The 15852-nt window shown below is 46.7% G+C and overlaps 1 protein-coding gene across 2 annotated transcripts in view; it reads right to left on the bottom strand.

Annotated features, from left to right (window-relative positions):
• Positions 1–2011: 2011 nt before the first annotated feature.
• Positions 2012–15852, bottom strand: part of LOC138357742 (uncharacterized) — a 175703-nt gene continuing 161862 nt past the window's right edge. The window contains exon 4 of one of the 2 annotated variants that reach the window (XM_069314738.1): positions 2012–15484. In XM_069314738.1, coding sequence (XP_069170839.1) covers positions 6996–8876 — 1881 coding nt within the window. In that variant the 5' untranslated portion in view covers positions 8877–15484 and the 3' untranslated portion in view covers positions 2012–6995. The remainder of the gene's footprint in view (positions 15485–15852) is intronic. The other variant, XM_069314739.1, reaches the window with a different exon arrangement.

Genomic DNA, 15852 nt, shown 5'->3' with positions numbered 1-15852 from the left:
ATTCAACTGAATTCTCTCGGGTTCCTAACCTAAATCCCAGGTTGCTCCATTCAATCTAGAATTCATCATTTGAATCCCCGGTTACAATCCTTTTGACCATGTCGTGGCCTAGTCGTCTAAGGTGGTTGCTTGGAAGTACCCAAAGCAGGGGTTCATATCCTCATCACGGCTCCTACTGATTTTCTCATTGATACATCACATCAATGTGATTTCTCTGAGCATGCTGCTGTTTATTGTTTAAGATTCAGCTACTGAAACCAAATTTCCGTGCAGCACGGGTCATGGTGATCCTGTAAGTTGAGTCTCTTTAAAGCCATTATCTTTATCAATAGCTGATACTGACTAGGGATGGGGCCTGTGGATGCGCCAATCCAATTCACGATCATAAGGCTGGTCAGACCGGAGAATTGTTGGGATACACACGTTGCTCACAGTTGAGTGCGACAGGATCAGCAGGGCTGTCGACGGGGCTGGCCACAGTCGTCCAGTCTAAGGGGATCCGGAGGGTCTTACAAGAGGATTGGTTTCCTTTGTGAGGCTTGACACCATCTAAACCTTCTAATAGTGTACGTGCACGTGACGCTCGCCGTGCACTGGAGCACGTGAATAGCCGTACACCCGGACTAGCTTTGGCAACCCGTTCCCGGAACATCCCGTGTAAAGGCTCACTGGAGAGCCTAAGTCATCAGCATTCAAAATATGTTACAATGGCCGTTGTAGAGCATTTGTAGAAACAGTTAGAGCGAGTAGCAGCTTTTATTGTAAAGAATGGAGAAGGCAGCAGAGCGACGCAGGCGGTATCTTGGAGGCCTCCCTGTGAGCCATCCAAGCTGGCCTGTGGCTGGCTAAAGAGGTAGGCCGTAGGATGCTTTTCTCTGATAGGCTCGTTTGAGGAGGACCGGTAAAAGCCAGCACTTCATGCCGCGCTGCATCAAGACGCCATTCTGCGCCAGCCTCTAGCCTAGTAAGACATGGTTTCACTGGATCAACAAGCCAAGTGAAACTACTGTTTCTAGAGGCTCCTAGTACATCTCTATTATCCATTAACCTCGATGTGGGCCCATATGAACGCAGCAGAATCCGGGAACTCGTCGTAATTGTGTGTGATAGCAAGTAAGTGTAGTAATCAGATCGTGAGAAGTAGGTAAAGTTCATACGAGCAGGTAGCAACAGATACGTAAGTCCCCATCTCAGTTATCAATCAGACTATCTGATCTCCAGCTAGTGTCTTGTAGCAGTGGAGTGATCTGAGAATATCTTGCCAGTGTTCAGGGCAGTTTTCCAATAGAAATTCGTGGGAATTTCGAGAGACACTGTCGTTCATAGTGGTTGGTGCCATCTTGTACGAATGCCACGCTTCGCCCGAGCCAGGTACGAAGCCGGCAGGGAAGGGAACGAAGTGAGCTGAGTCATGAGAGACTACCCGTTTACCCCTAGCCGCTCCGCCGCCTAGAAGAGGTAGCCCACCTTCATTAGGGTGTATACTCACCTAATTGTGCTTGCGGGGGTTGAGCTTTGGCTCTTTGGTCCCGCCTCTCAACTGTCAATCAACTGGTAACTGTAGGTATGGTAGGAGCTGTGTGTGTGTGTGTGTGTGAGCCGGTTGTATAAATGAGTAAGTACCCTGTATGTATTAGTGATATTTATCTCTAAGCCTGAATTCGAAGTCAGGTGTTCCGCCGGTTGTCTCTATTAGCACCTGCTAAGGTGAAGAGAAGCGCGGGCGCGTGAGATTTTCACCATTATTTCCGTCCTTGTCAATAGGGAGGACTTGATATGTTGTGTGCAGATGTACATGTACTCACCTAATACTCACCTAATTGTGCTTGCTGGGGTTGAGCTCTAACTCTTTGGTCCCGCCTCTCAACCGTCACATACACACACACGTGTGTGTGTGTGTACACACGGGAACACATTATACAGATATATTAGACGAGGACCGTGAGGGCCGTCCTAGTGTGTTTTATACTCTATTCTGGTGAGATTTCATGTATTTACATTTTTCTAAGAGGATTTTTTTTTATCTTTATTTAAGAAAATGCAATAAAAATTACATATACATAAGTTTTACAAGGCAATTATACATTACAATTCTTAGTTAACAAGTGTTTCAGTAGTACAGAACAAGATCTTTAAAAAAAAACCCTGAATGTTATACTTATTTACCTATAAACGATTTACAAAAATTGGAGAATAAATTTACATTAAAATACAGGGGAAATTATTACATTTATATATATTTTATATAATTCTCAGTAAACAAATTTTCCATATCATCACCGAGCATGAGCCTTAAACCCAAAATGTTATACCTGATCCTGCCTCGCAAGAACTTCAATATTTTGTCTACTGAGTAACCTTCCTGCCTGCCTATCCACAAACAAAAAATGTAATCAGAAAGTAACATAATTATTGTATTCCTAATTTTCTTGAACTTTATGTCAATATGAAACATTAAAAACCTCATTAACTCCACTCTAATACTTGGTACACATAAAGCTTTAAGAGTGTCTCTAATCCAGTTTACAAGAACAACTTTCTGCTTACAGAAATAAAATATATGCATACTATTTTCAATTTCAGTACATTGGTCACATCTATTGTTGTCCTTAATGCCCAACATCAACAACCTATCATTAGTAGGAAGGGTCTCATGAATATAGCGACACAATAGCTCACGTTGTTTTGGGGCAATAAATTTAGCATGAAGGTTTGCCCAAATTACTTACCAGCTAAAGAGTGGATATGCCTCCTCTACTCTAGGGACTACATTTGTTAGTATAACATCATACACTTGTTTACTGTTCATCATTAAAAAACCTTCATTATTACAAATCAGCCTGAGAACATCAATTGCACATGAATAAAAGTGAGGTGAAATAAAGGCATGGTCAGTATACTCTGGCATATTTATCAAGTAGCTAACACGTAATTTACAATAGTAATGTCCTAGTGCATTTACACTATTCCTCTGCATTATCTCCTTTCTAAAGGTAACACATAAGATTACCAATGACTTATGGTACACATTCAGTATTCCTATTCCACCGTTTTTCTTACCTTTATATAGGGTAGTTCGTTTAATTGGTTGGTATCTACCATACCATACATACGTAAAAATAGTTTTGTCAATCTCTATGGCACTTTTCTTGTCTATGGGAAAGCTGTGAGACAAATACCACACTCTAAACAAAATTTTGCAATTGATTATTACCGCCTTCTGAAACAGGGTCAATTTCCTATTTGACAACATATTCGTTACAACTATTATATTCCCACAGAGTACTTGCCAATTCGTAACCAATGTTGTTTCATATGTTTTACACCAGCAAATCCCAAGAGCTTTAATAGACTCCACTACCTGGAACCATGAACCTGTCCAGTTAACCTTATTACACCAACTGCCAAGCCCCATCATACACATTTTGTTCTTGTTAATGACAGCACGTGTCGCTCTTTCAAAGTTGTCTAACTCATTCTGAACATTCACCACCGAGTCTTCTGTCGACACAAAAATAGTTGTATCATCTGTTCCCAGGGCTGTGATAAGTGTAATTATATCTATACATATGTGGCTGACCTGTTTAACGTAATTTTGCTAGATTTGTTGTGAAGTGTGAGTAACGTGGCTGTCAGGAATGACTGCTGACAGCTCTATCGAGTGACGTAATTCACGGGAGTAATCATCGATCCGTGGGATCGCCAATCACTTGCCAAGTTATCAGGAGTGTGTTATCTCCTAAGTATTTCCCATTAGCGTTTGATAGCTGAAGGCTACAGGTAAGGTCAGCAGATACGATATATATAATTGTAGTGTCACGAATCCTAGTGTGTTATTACTGTGGTTGCAGTAAATGGTTATTGCAACCGGGTTGTAAAGTAAGTAATTATCATAAGAAGGCACCAAACCGGGAAGGCTATGTAGCACCATCAAATGCGCAAAATAATCAGAGGGCGCTAAATATCACCAAGGATGCCAATACGAGAACAAAAACGCATAAGGCGAACGATATCAAAAGTATCCGAGTCACCAAGAATTCTACTGAGGGACAAGTGACCGCGAGGGGCGGTCGGAAAGCAAGACACGCTCGTCCTGGAAGTCAGGACATTCAAGAAGGACATGCACGACCGTAAGAGGGACAATGTAACTAGGACAATAAGGAGCAGGGCGGTGCTCCATCAAGTGACCATGGGTTAAGCGAGTATGGCCAATACGCAACCTCGCCAGAGCTGTTTCCCAACGCCGGTTACGGTGGAAGGAGGACGGCCACGAGGAAACACAACATTTAAGAGTACGTAGTTTGTTACCAGTAACAGACGACCAAGAAGCCTGCCAATGGGTAAGGACGGAGGAATGGATAACCGGGTAAAAGTCGGAATACGGAATACCTTTACGAGAGATGGGACAAGAGCGGACAGCTTCCTTGGCGGCAGCATCCGCACGCTCATTTAAAGACACACCAATATTGCTGGGAACCCAACAAAACTCAACCGACTTAAATTTACTGTGAACAAGAAACAGCCAATACTGGATCTCGACAACTACTGGATGAACCGGATTAAAGGACCCGAGAGCCATGAGGGCACTACGAGAGTCAACAACAACTACAAAGGAAGACTGACAACGAGAAAGCAGGAGACGAAGAGCATAGAGAATAGCATAAAGCTCCGCTGTAAAGATGCTAGTCTCCGGAGGTAAGCGACACATCTAAGTGCGATCAGGAAAAACAACAGAGTAGCCAACACCGTCCGCAGACTTAGACCCATCGGTGAAGACAGAAACGGAGCGGGAGTGAGAAGAAAAGTGCTCAAGGAAAAGACGTTTTAAAACCGAAGGAGGGGTAAAAGCTTCAGTGATACGGGTCAAGGATGTACAAAACTACGGAAGGGGGACTTTCCATGGGGGCAAAGAAGGAACAACACGAGGAGAAACATTAGAAATACGAACGGAAAGAGAATCCTGTAGGGTAGATAACCGGACAGAGAGAGGGAGGTGGTGAAGAGGAACAGGAACCGCAGGAGGGGTAAAAGTTAAAGCACGACAGAGGCGAGAGAAAGGATGTTGTAAGGACCGCGCAAGATAGCGAAGACAGTAGCGATCACGGCGGTCTTGGAGAGACAGGAAGCCAGTGTCAACATACAAGCTAAGGACGGGAGTCGAACGAAAGGCACCAGAACTGAGGCGCAACCCAGTATGGTGTAAAGCATCAAGACGGCGAAGGAGAAGCAGACGAGTAAGCAGGGCAACCATAATCGAGCTTAGACAGGACGAGACAGGAATGTAAAGCAAGGAGAGTGCGCCTATCTGCCCCCCAAGAAGTATGGGACAAGACCCGAAGGAGGGTAAGGGCCTTAGAGCACTCAACACGGAGGTAAGAGATATGGGGAGACCAAGACAAACGAGTGTCAAGGAATAACCCCAAAAGCATTGCCGAATCTTTGTACTCAAGGGGATGACCATAAAGTGACAAAGAGGGACGAAGAACGACCCGTTTCCGCGTAAAAGTCATGGCACAAGTCTTAGAAGTAGAGAACTTGAAGCCATGATCGGTGGCCCAAGATGACACGGCATCAATTGCAAGTTGAAGCCGGCGCTGAAGGAGAGGCGAATCATCCCCCTGACAGCAAAGGGTAAGATCATCGACATAGAGAGCGGAGAAGACACCTGAAGGAAGAGAGGAAAGAAGACCATTGAGGGCAACTAGAAAAAGAGTAGTGCTCTGAACACTACCCTGGGGCACACCTTCGTATTGCTGAAAAGAGGCAGAGAGAGCGGTTCCAAGGCGCACCAGAAAGGAACGACGAGAGAGGAAGCTGTGTACAAAGAGAGGGAGATAACCTCGAAGGCCTAAAGAATGAAGTTGAGATAGAATATGATACCGCCAAGTGGTGTCGTAAGCCTTTTCCAGGTCAAAAAGGACGGCAACAACGGAGGTCTTCGCAGCAAAAGCAGTACGAATATAGACCTCCAAGTTCACCAGGACATCTGTCGTGCTGCGGCACTTGCGGAAACCAAATTGAGAAGGGGAGAGGAGGTGATGGTGTTCCAGGAACCACATCAGATGAAAGTTAACCATACGATCAAAGAGTTTGCAGACACAACTTGTGAGGGCAATTGGGCGAAAGTCCTTAGGAGAAGTACCCAGAGACCCCGGTTTGCAAACAGGGAGGACAACGGCATCGAGCCAGTCCTCAGGGACTGACGACGACTCCCAGATCCGATTATACAGACTCAGTAAATACTGAGACATGCAAGGAGGGAGATGGCGAAGCATCAACATTCACGTTTAGCCGTACGGATGGCCCTACGGGCCACCGCACTCGCTTTCCGAAAGAAAAGAAAAGAATCGGTCCTCTGCCTACGGCGGTGCCTCTTCCAGGCTGCACGCTTATAGCGGACAGCCTGAGGACAGTCCGCATTCCACCAGGGAACGCACTTCCGTGGACCCTGAGAGGAAGAGCGAGGAATAGAGCGGAGGGCAGTGTTGAAGACAGTGTCATGAAAAAGGAGGAGAGCGTGAGAGAGAGGCAGAAGGGAGAGGTCAGAGAGAGCAGCACTGAGGGTAAATAGGGTCCAGTCCGCCTTAGCAAACTGCTACCTAGGGAAAGAGAGGGAAGGGCGAAAAGAGAAAAAGGAAACAAGGATGGGGAAATGATCACTTCCATGGAGGTCATCAAGAACCTGCAACGTGAAATCTAAGTAAAGAGAAGAATAGCAGAGAGAAAGATCAAGACAAGAAAGGGTGCGAGTCCGAGAGTCCAAATGAGTGGGCTCACCAGAATTCAAAAGAGACAGGGAAGAAGAGAGGAGAAACGGCTCAAGAAGGCGACCCCGGGTATTCGTCAGAACGTCACCCCAAAGAGAATGACGACAATTGAAGTCACCCAGCAGGAGCACAGGCTCCGGCAAGGAGTCTAGGAGGTGTTTTAAATCAGGAAGAGAAAGCGGGACACTCGGGGAGTCAGGATCAGGGTCAGGATCAGGGTCAGCAAAGTCAGGGGTTAGGGGGCATGGGTAAACTGAGCAAAGACGGAGGGAAGGAGGCGGGAGAACATACCAGAGGTGGGCGGGCGGGGTCCAGAGGAGGAGACAACGGAGGGGAGCAGTCAATTACAGCAGCAGGAAGAGGGGGGGTAGAAAGAGTGGAGCGCACCTTAGCAAGGGCAGCAACCGAGAGGGAAGCGTGGGCTAAAGAAACCTCCATAGCAGGAACAGGAGGCGCAACCACCGAAATGGGAGGGGAAGGAGCGAGAGAGGCAGAAGTAGGGGCCGAGGAAGAAAGCGAAACCTTCTTACCCGCCAGGGAGGAGGAAAGAGAGGAGCCAGGCTTACGCTTCTGACTTAAAAAGACAGGTGTCCCAGCAACCACGTACTGGGCAACGGATTCTAGCATCTCAACAGGAGAAGTTGAACGAGAGCACCCATGACAGCCGTTTGGAGAGCGATGGACATCAGCCCACACCGACAGGCGGCGGGGAGAGGCAAGAGACGGAGGGGAAGGATGGGAAGGAGGAACGGAGGGAGACGAGGAAGAAGACACAGGAGACAAGACAGACCGGGTAGAAAGAAGGTGAACCCCAGACAGAGGACCAGGAGGTGGATCCTTCGGGACAAAACTCATAGGAACAGAGGAGGGGGCAGTGGGCGTATCAGGGTCCAAGGCCCGGAAACGGTTATGAGTCTGAGGAAGGTGGGAAGGACGAGGAGAGGAAGAGCGCAACACGTGAGCATAAGAGATATTAGCATAAGGCGGGAGCCGGCGAACCTGGCGTCTCGCCTCAGGAAAAGATAAACGCTCCCGGTGCTTCAAGTTGAGGACGGCTGCCTCAAGCTTGTAATGGACACACGCACGGGAGAAGGTAGGATGGGCCTCACCGCAGTTGAGGCAACGAGCCTGGGGAGAAGTGCACTCCGACTTAGAGTGACCTTCACCACCACACAAAGGACAGAGAGAGACAGTCCTGGAGCAGCGGAGGGCACCATGCCCAAACCTCCAGCACTTGTTACAGAGCCGAGGAGAAGGAATGTACTCCTGGATAGAGCACCTGGCACCAGCAAGAATGACAGAGGGTGGAAGGGTCCTACCATCAAAGGTCATCTTCACAACCCGGAGGGGTTGACGGCGACTACCACGAGGGGGACGAGTAAACGTGTCCACCTGGAGAATAGAATGGCCCTGGGCAGCAAGGATATGTCGAATATCGTCGTGGCAGTCGCGCAGGTCCCGAACACCGGTCGCAACATGGGGCGGGAGCAGAATAGTGCCAACACTGGCATTCAACTGAGCGTTCTTTGAGACCCAAACAGGGGTCTCGCCAAGGCAGGATAAGGCAGCCAAGAGGGAAGCAGCATCCTGAGAAGGAGCAGCAACGACACGTGTACTGAGACGAGTGGGGTTAAAAGTAATGGAGGCATCCACGGAATCAACGAGATGTCGATGGAGGGAGAAATCGTCAGGAGGCGCAGAATCAAGAGGGAGGAGATCAAAATATTTGGCCCAGGAAGCAGGACCAAACAAGGCTTGATAGGTAGCAGAACTGGAAGAAATCGAACGAGGGTGGCCGTGACGAGGACGGCGGTGAGAACCTCCAGAGAGAGAGGGGTTAAAAGGCGCAGTAGTTACAACTAGAGAAGGAGCCGCGCCAGGGGACGAGGTAGTCACCACTGGGGGCTTGGGGTTCGACCCAACCACAGAGGAGGGAGGGGAGCCAGGGGAAGGAGTCAGAGAGGCCAAAGGAGGAGCAAGGTCGGGGCCCAATGCAGCGGAGGCTACAGAGCCCGGTCTTCCAACACGGACCGACTCGGGGGCTTGGTCGCCCACCCCACGAGCCTGAGAAGGTAAGGCAGAAACAGTCGAAACAGGGGTCATCATCATTACGAAAAGGAATATTCATTCACGAATGTGCCCCCACACCCACCATGGAGCCGCAATTAGAGGCAGGACATCCAACAAGAAGCTATCGCCGATCATGCCGGGGCCTCCTAGGGGTGCGCCATTAGTATATGCCCCACAAACGCCACCTTAAGAACTGACAGTCCGTCGAGATCGGGTTCAGTGACGAAAGTGGGATTGACAATAAAAGGTTCCCCTCGCTCTTGACGTCGGGTACTACAGTTCTATGGGTGCAAGAGTATGCCTCCTCAAGCACCCGGGCGTCAATATAGAAGTCCAAGGGAAGAACCAGAACAAGCAAAAGGTCGGCAGGAAACGGCAAGCAGATAGGAGAAGAGGGGGGAGAAAAACGAAACAGAAGGAAAAGGAAAAGGTGCTCAGCAGAATTGGAGAGGACGGCAGCAGGAGCGCAAGGCTAGAAAAGGACAGAGGACTGTCCCAGAGAGCATCATACTCCAGCAGCCGCCCACTAAGCCCCCCTCACGGCAACAACGAGCCGAGCGGGGAAGGGGGTGTTGTTGCATAAGTGATTATAGACTTAGTATATCTTGCTTGGTTTTCCTCTGTGATCACCCAGTATGTTCAAGTTAGTTCATTTATGCAGCACTCGTGGGTGGTGTCTAGCTGTCAGTAAAGGTGTCACAGGAAGGATTTCGAGTAACATCATTGATATTTCTTTCATTGTTGTAGTAGTTAGTACTTTGCTGAATAAACTGTGTTGTTATGTTGAACGCTGTCCTTTCGTACACCCCACACATTTTATTGCTCTATATATGTTCTGCCATGTCACCTGAAATTACTATTGCTATTCATTTGAGAATGCTTCATGAGATTAGAGCTGAATTCATAGCACCACACAACTGTATAAATACGTTGTGAGAACCCGTGACCTACTCATTAGATTCGTTCCCGCGATTTACGAAGGTCGACGGCCTAAGTGAAGGGAATTTCAAGCTTTTGAGATCTCGGCGTTTGCTCGCGCCTAGTCAATTGTTCTTCTATGGTCTCTAGAGTGAGGAGTGAGCTGCTTAATACATTTAGTGTGTTAGCTAAGCAAGTCCTTCCTCAGGAGACCCATCTAGACTTTCAGTTAAAGTTAATGGATGTAATACTAAAATATCACGACAGGAATAAGGAATGAAATTGAAAATTCCAAACCAAAAATTCAACTTTTTCGCATCTTTATCCCAGTTCTCCGAAGTCTGATCAAATTTCCTTCTTCAAGGTGTCGTAGTCGCAAAGGTGGTCGAGACATTCATGGGGGACGATTATAGAAAGTTTTGTCATGATTTCCTGCACTTGTATTCCCAGTAGTCATTGTTGATTATGGAGTTTTGCTGTCTGTTGTCTTTGGATAGTGCGCGGCCACGTCGGAAATACCCGGAGAAGGTTGCATGGGAGCCTGTCAGTCTGGTTGGTGCAGGTGCGGGAGCTGGAGCGGGAGATGGTGCCCGGGCGGCTGCATGAGGGGCGGGAGAGCCGTTGACATCGACTGATGCATGGGTGTCAGTCGAGTCATCGTGGTCGGCTTCCTTGGGTTCGTCTTCGGAGTCCTGGTAAGCTTGAGAACTGCGGTGAACCATTCTTGAGAACCGTCTCAAGCTTGAGAACCACGGAGTCGCTGTGGCCCAACAGTGAGGGTTCCCTTAGGGTCGGCTCAGGGATTGCCAGGTGTTACGGCCCTACTGGGACGCAACCAGGTTCTTCTCTGATGGTAGTACAGTTTGGGAATCCGGCCCCAAGTTAGCAGAGGCTTTCAAGGGGTGTAGAATTAGAGAGAAGAATTAGCGGAATCTGTTTGAATGCTGTCAATTTGTTGGTGAAAGGGAGAATTAAACAGGTTAAGTAGTTGTATGTCTGCCTGTACCTGGATATTACCAATGCCTGTTGTTACCTCAGACCTTCTTGCTGTTTCGGCTGACTCGTCCACAATCTTGAGACGATTGTTGCTCCAACCTGTCACCAAGTCGTTGGCTAGTATTACATCAATCCCGGCTATAGGCAGGGTATCAACTACTGCCAATGCACATGTGCCGCTGAAGTAAGGCGAGTCTAGATGTACCGGCACTAAGGAGGCAACGTACCGTGTCATAGGAAACCCAACCAGGACAACCTTTTGTCTCCCGTCTACTCTCACTCCCTCGGGTAACGAGTCTCTCACGATCAGGGACTGGGCGGCTCCACTATCTCTGAGCACTACAACTGATCTACCAGTATGATCACTCGTTACATACCCGCCTGAAGTGTGAGGGGCAAACAATCCTGGTCCTTCCTGACTAGTCATCAGAGACTGGGTTCCCACTGGTGTTGTCACACAACCCAATAGCATCACCTCCCTACGTGGACCGCTACCTTTTCTGCCTCGGCACATAGCAGCAACATGCCCTTTCTGCCCACAAGTCCAACACACTACATTCCTTCTCGGACTACGGTGTTTCGGACTGCTAGGACTAGTCCTTCGGGTGCTACTTGGGAGCGTCTTCATAGCGCTTTGTGGGACGGGTCTCTCTTCGTCATGATGAGGTTTGCCAAACAGACGTGGGTAATTCCTAGGGACATACCTAGTGGAAGACCTATGCGTCAAGATGTATTCTTCAGCCATAGTGGCTGCTACACGTAAGGTCTCTACCTGCTGCTCTTCTAAGTATGTCTTCAGATCTCCACACAGACATTCCTTAAAATCCTCCAACAAAACGAGCTGTTCGAGTTCTTCTTTCGTCCTCATCTTCCGAGAGGCACACCACTCCTGGAAAAGCCGTTCCTTGATGGTCGCGAACTCTGTGAACGTGTGCTCCGAGGTCTTTTTCAGGTTCCTGAACTTCTGCCTGTAAGCCTCAGGCACCAACTGGTAAGCCATGAGCACTACCTTCTTCACCTTGTCATAATCACAGGAGTCATCAAGGGACAACGTGGAGTAGGCGATTTGGGCCTTCCCAGTCAAGACGGACTGTATCATGATGGCCCAATTCTCCTTTGGCCATTCCAAAGAGGCTGCAACCTTCTCCAAAGCAGCAAAGGACTTCGAAACTTCCTTTTCGTTGAATTTAGGGACCATTTTGATGTTCCTTACCGGATCGAAGCCACTCGTTTCCGTTGTTTTCCTCCGACCACCTAATCGCAATATTTCTAACTCGTGTTGTCTTTCCTTTTCCTCTCTGTCTCGTCGTTCTTGCCTTTCTTTTTCCCTTTCTTGCTCTACTCGTTCTCTTTCTCGCTCTTCTCGTTCTCTTTCTCGCTCTTCTCTCTCTCGTTTCTCTTCTCTTTCTCGCTCTTCCCTTTCTCTTTCTCTTCTTTCCTTTCTTGTAATTCTAAACGCTTCATTTCCATTTCTTTTTCTTGTCTCTCTCTTTCCAGTTCTAACTTCTTATCTTCTCTCTCTCTCGCTTTCTCTTTTCTCTCTCTAGCGAGTTCTAGCTTTTTCCATTCTATTTCACGGTGAATCTCTAATTCACGCATTTTCACAGTGAGTAAACTTATATTCAGTTCACTCTCATCACTTTCAATGTCACTACCTTTATCTTCTTTTTCAGTGGAAGCTACCACCTCACTTTCTTTTGTACTCTGTGCCTCGCTTTCCTGTTTCTCCCCGGCCTTCAAATGTTTGTGAACCTTGGACAAGATCTCAACACGGGAATCACTTTCACGTATTTTGATCTTCAGAAAGGCACTCACTAGCACCAGTTCTTGCTTTCCCAGATATTTCAATCTGGCAAGACAGTCCTCCTAGTTCAGAAAGGCCTGAACATCGTCCAGATCGTCAAGGGTTACTTTTTCCGCCATTATCACTTAAGTGGTGCACGAACACTTAACACGTCGCTTCACTTGAGCACTTTACACACCAAGCACTGTACTACGCCAATGTTGCACTTTATCGCACCTAGCACCGCACTTGCCAATATTGCACGTAATCACACCGGGCACCGCACTAAAATATTGCACTAAATCACACCGAGCACCGCACAGGACATTCAACGTCCAAATAATTATAAACGGGGGGGGAATTATTTACAGGGGATTGCGCTACATCACCACCCCTGTCAAACATACTTGACAAGGGTTCGGATCCCGCTGGGGAAGCCAATTATGTTACGGCCCTACTGGGACGCAACCGGGTTCTTCTCTGATGGTAGTACAGTTTGGGAATCCGGCCCCAAGTTAGTAGAGGCTTTCTAGGGGTTTGTTCCGTAACGCAAGTTAAACTAAAGGGGGAGGGATACAAATATTCCAATTTATATATATATATATTTTCCACCACCATGAACAAATAAATAACAGTCACACGCGGGGGTTATAACTACACTATTATGTACAGGTTCGTCTTCCTCCGAAGACACTGGATGCTCCACAGTGCTCACGCTGGGTAGCCCTGGTTCCTTCTTCCGTGGCCCACGATGAATCCACTATGATTCTATGACGAATCTACCCTGGCCACAGGCCAGCCAAATCACAGTCCCACTGGGTGCTTCGTCGTGGAGGCCTTCAACCACAATCCAGCCTGTAGCTGGCAGGTACCAATCAGCTCCGCTGTATAGGCCACTCCATGACTGATACTAGGGTTGCGTGCCCTTGGCAGGAGCCTCGTGTGACCCGTTGATCACTCTCCTCTCTAAGTACCACAGTGGCTAGTCTCTTCCACCAGCCAGCCCCGATAAGGCGATTCCCAACACTGCCTCACTTCAGGCAGGCTAATACTCTCAACAGAGTTCGTCCGGGGGTGACTCACAGCTTCTTCAAAGCAGACTGGTGAAGAGACCTTGGCTTCCTTGGGTAGACTGGTCCTTATTACACATCATTCCCAGGTCGACTCTACAATCAGACACGTCATTAATACTGGGACGCTCTAGGGAACCTCACTTACACGCTTAGACACAAACGTCCACCTCTCCACTCCATAGATGGCGTTGCTGTCTAAGCCCCACCTCACCAGAGGTCAGCAGCGGCTACGTTATGAGCTGATTAAGACGGGAATCCAGCACCTGTGACCGGTATATCCTGTCCTCACTAGATGACGTTGTCCATTTGGAGGGGGTTTCGGGAGCGAACTCACAGATGCTGTTGTCGTCACTGCTCCGTGCTCCGACGCTGGACTCGGGTCCGTAACACCAGGGCAGTGGGTCCTGTAGCAGTTTTGGAAGCTGAAAGCAGTTGTGGAACACATGTGTATTCCCGAGTAAGACCGGAATTCAGACAGGAATTGGTTTACTGGTTGAAGTATGGTGATACCGTAATACCTTTGACCATCCAGCACATATTAGGAGGAGGTTACATCTCGTTACATGAAAAAAATAAAAAAGTCAAAGCACTGGCTAAATATCTCCTGTCGACTAACAAATTGGGCCTCATTTTCACCTGGCGTCTGGCCAGATAATGTGCGTTTGGCCACATTACACCAACTGCCAAACACACAAAACAACTGCCTCGCCACAGTGCCATCAACCAGCTGATGCCATAAACACAACATCCCGCCCTTCAGTGCGGCAAGTCTCCCTCTAACGCGCGCCTCTGTTTACTCGTAGCTCCTTTATCTACACCACAACACAATAAACACTTGTAACCATGTTATTCTCAACATTAGTACGTCTCCCAACATCTGCACTCGTGCTGTCATCGAAATGATAAACCCTTCATGCAAACTGCACCTACCATTAGGAAGAAGAAGAAACCCATCAACGTAAACATTGTGCTCGTGAGCCCGTAAGATATTTATAAATGAATCAATGGTTTCAAGTGTTGTTGCTTTAAGGAGTGCTAGGTTTTCCTTATAATTTTTTACTGACAGACGTGTCTCTGTACACCTGTATTTCAGGGTACAGATCTAGTGGAATATCATTTTTTTTCTACCACAGACGTGGCCACACATTTAAAAAGCTAACTAGCATATATACATTTTCTTCTGTCCTCCATGGACAGGGTTAGAGATCTGTTAAACATATAGTTCAGGGATTTATTGAACAATCAACCACAGAAGGTGATTCGGTACTTTTTAAAATGCTAAGCTAACCTACATACGTAAATACATAGATACACAGATTTACGTATGCCCTACATAAAGTGTTTGAAGTGTCATTAATGTGCATTTACAAAGTTGAAATGCAATTCTGATCAGCTTCCTATGTACTTTATACATATACATATACATACACACACAGATATACGTACATATACATATATACATACATATATATACACACACATGCATTCACATACATGTGTCTCTTTTACTCTGACAGGGTGAGATAGCTGACAGAGAAACTAGTGTGCAATTAGGCATTTAATCACTGAAGGTGATTAAGGTGCTTTTACAAGCTCAGGTTATATAGTTACATCACATACAAACATTGTATAATTGATACATTACATGGTCAATCTTGGGTACAAGTCCTGTGGGAAAAACCTGTCAAGATTGATATGAGAGGAGACTACCAGGAACTTGTACTGAACTAAATTAAAAATTACTGTCTGCAAATTTATTCAACTAAAATCTCTAGCTAGGGTCGTAAATCCTAGCTCCTCTTTTCCTAATGACAGATTGTGGGCTGTAAGGGGCAGGTGGGGGTGAATTGAATTGGTTGATAGAAGTTCCATTCCACCTGCAGACAGGGATCTTACATCAGCTTGTATTTTATACAAGGATAAGATTTAATAAATATAGTTCTATGCTGAACACTGTCTCTGTTTAAATCAGAGATTTAAACATGTACATAGTCTAGCCTAGCACCATAACTATTAACAGCCAATATATTCTTATACTATAAACAACAATTTAAATTGTAGAAGTATGATATTAAATGACTTTAAATGTAGTCTAAGTACTGTTAACTAAGTACTAGAAATTATATTCAATTAAATGAACTTATATGATAACTTAAAAAATAACTAAGCAAGCAATTGTTAACTTAATTTATATATTCAAGTATATATGCAGATGTATTTATATTCAATTTATATGATGAGGTAC

Source organism: Procambarus clarkii, chromosome 80, assembly GCF_040958095.1.
Source record: "Procambarus clarkii isolate CNS0578487 chromosome 80, FALCON_Pclarkii_2.0, whole genome shotgun sequence".
Classification (NCBI taxonomy): domain Eukaryota; kingdom Metazoa; phylum Arthropoda; class Malacostraca; order Decapoda; family Cambaridae; genus Procambarus; species Procambarus clarkii.
Note: the sequence above shows the minus strand (reverse complement) of the source record. Positions and strands in the feature narration are given on the sequence as shown.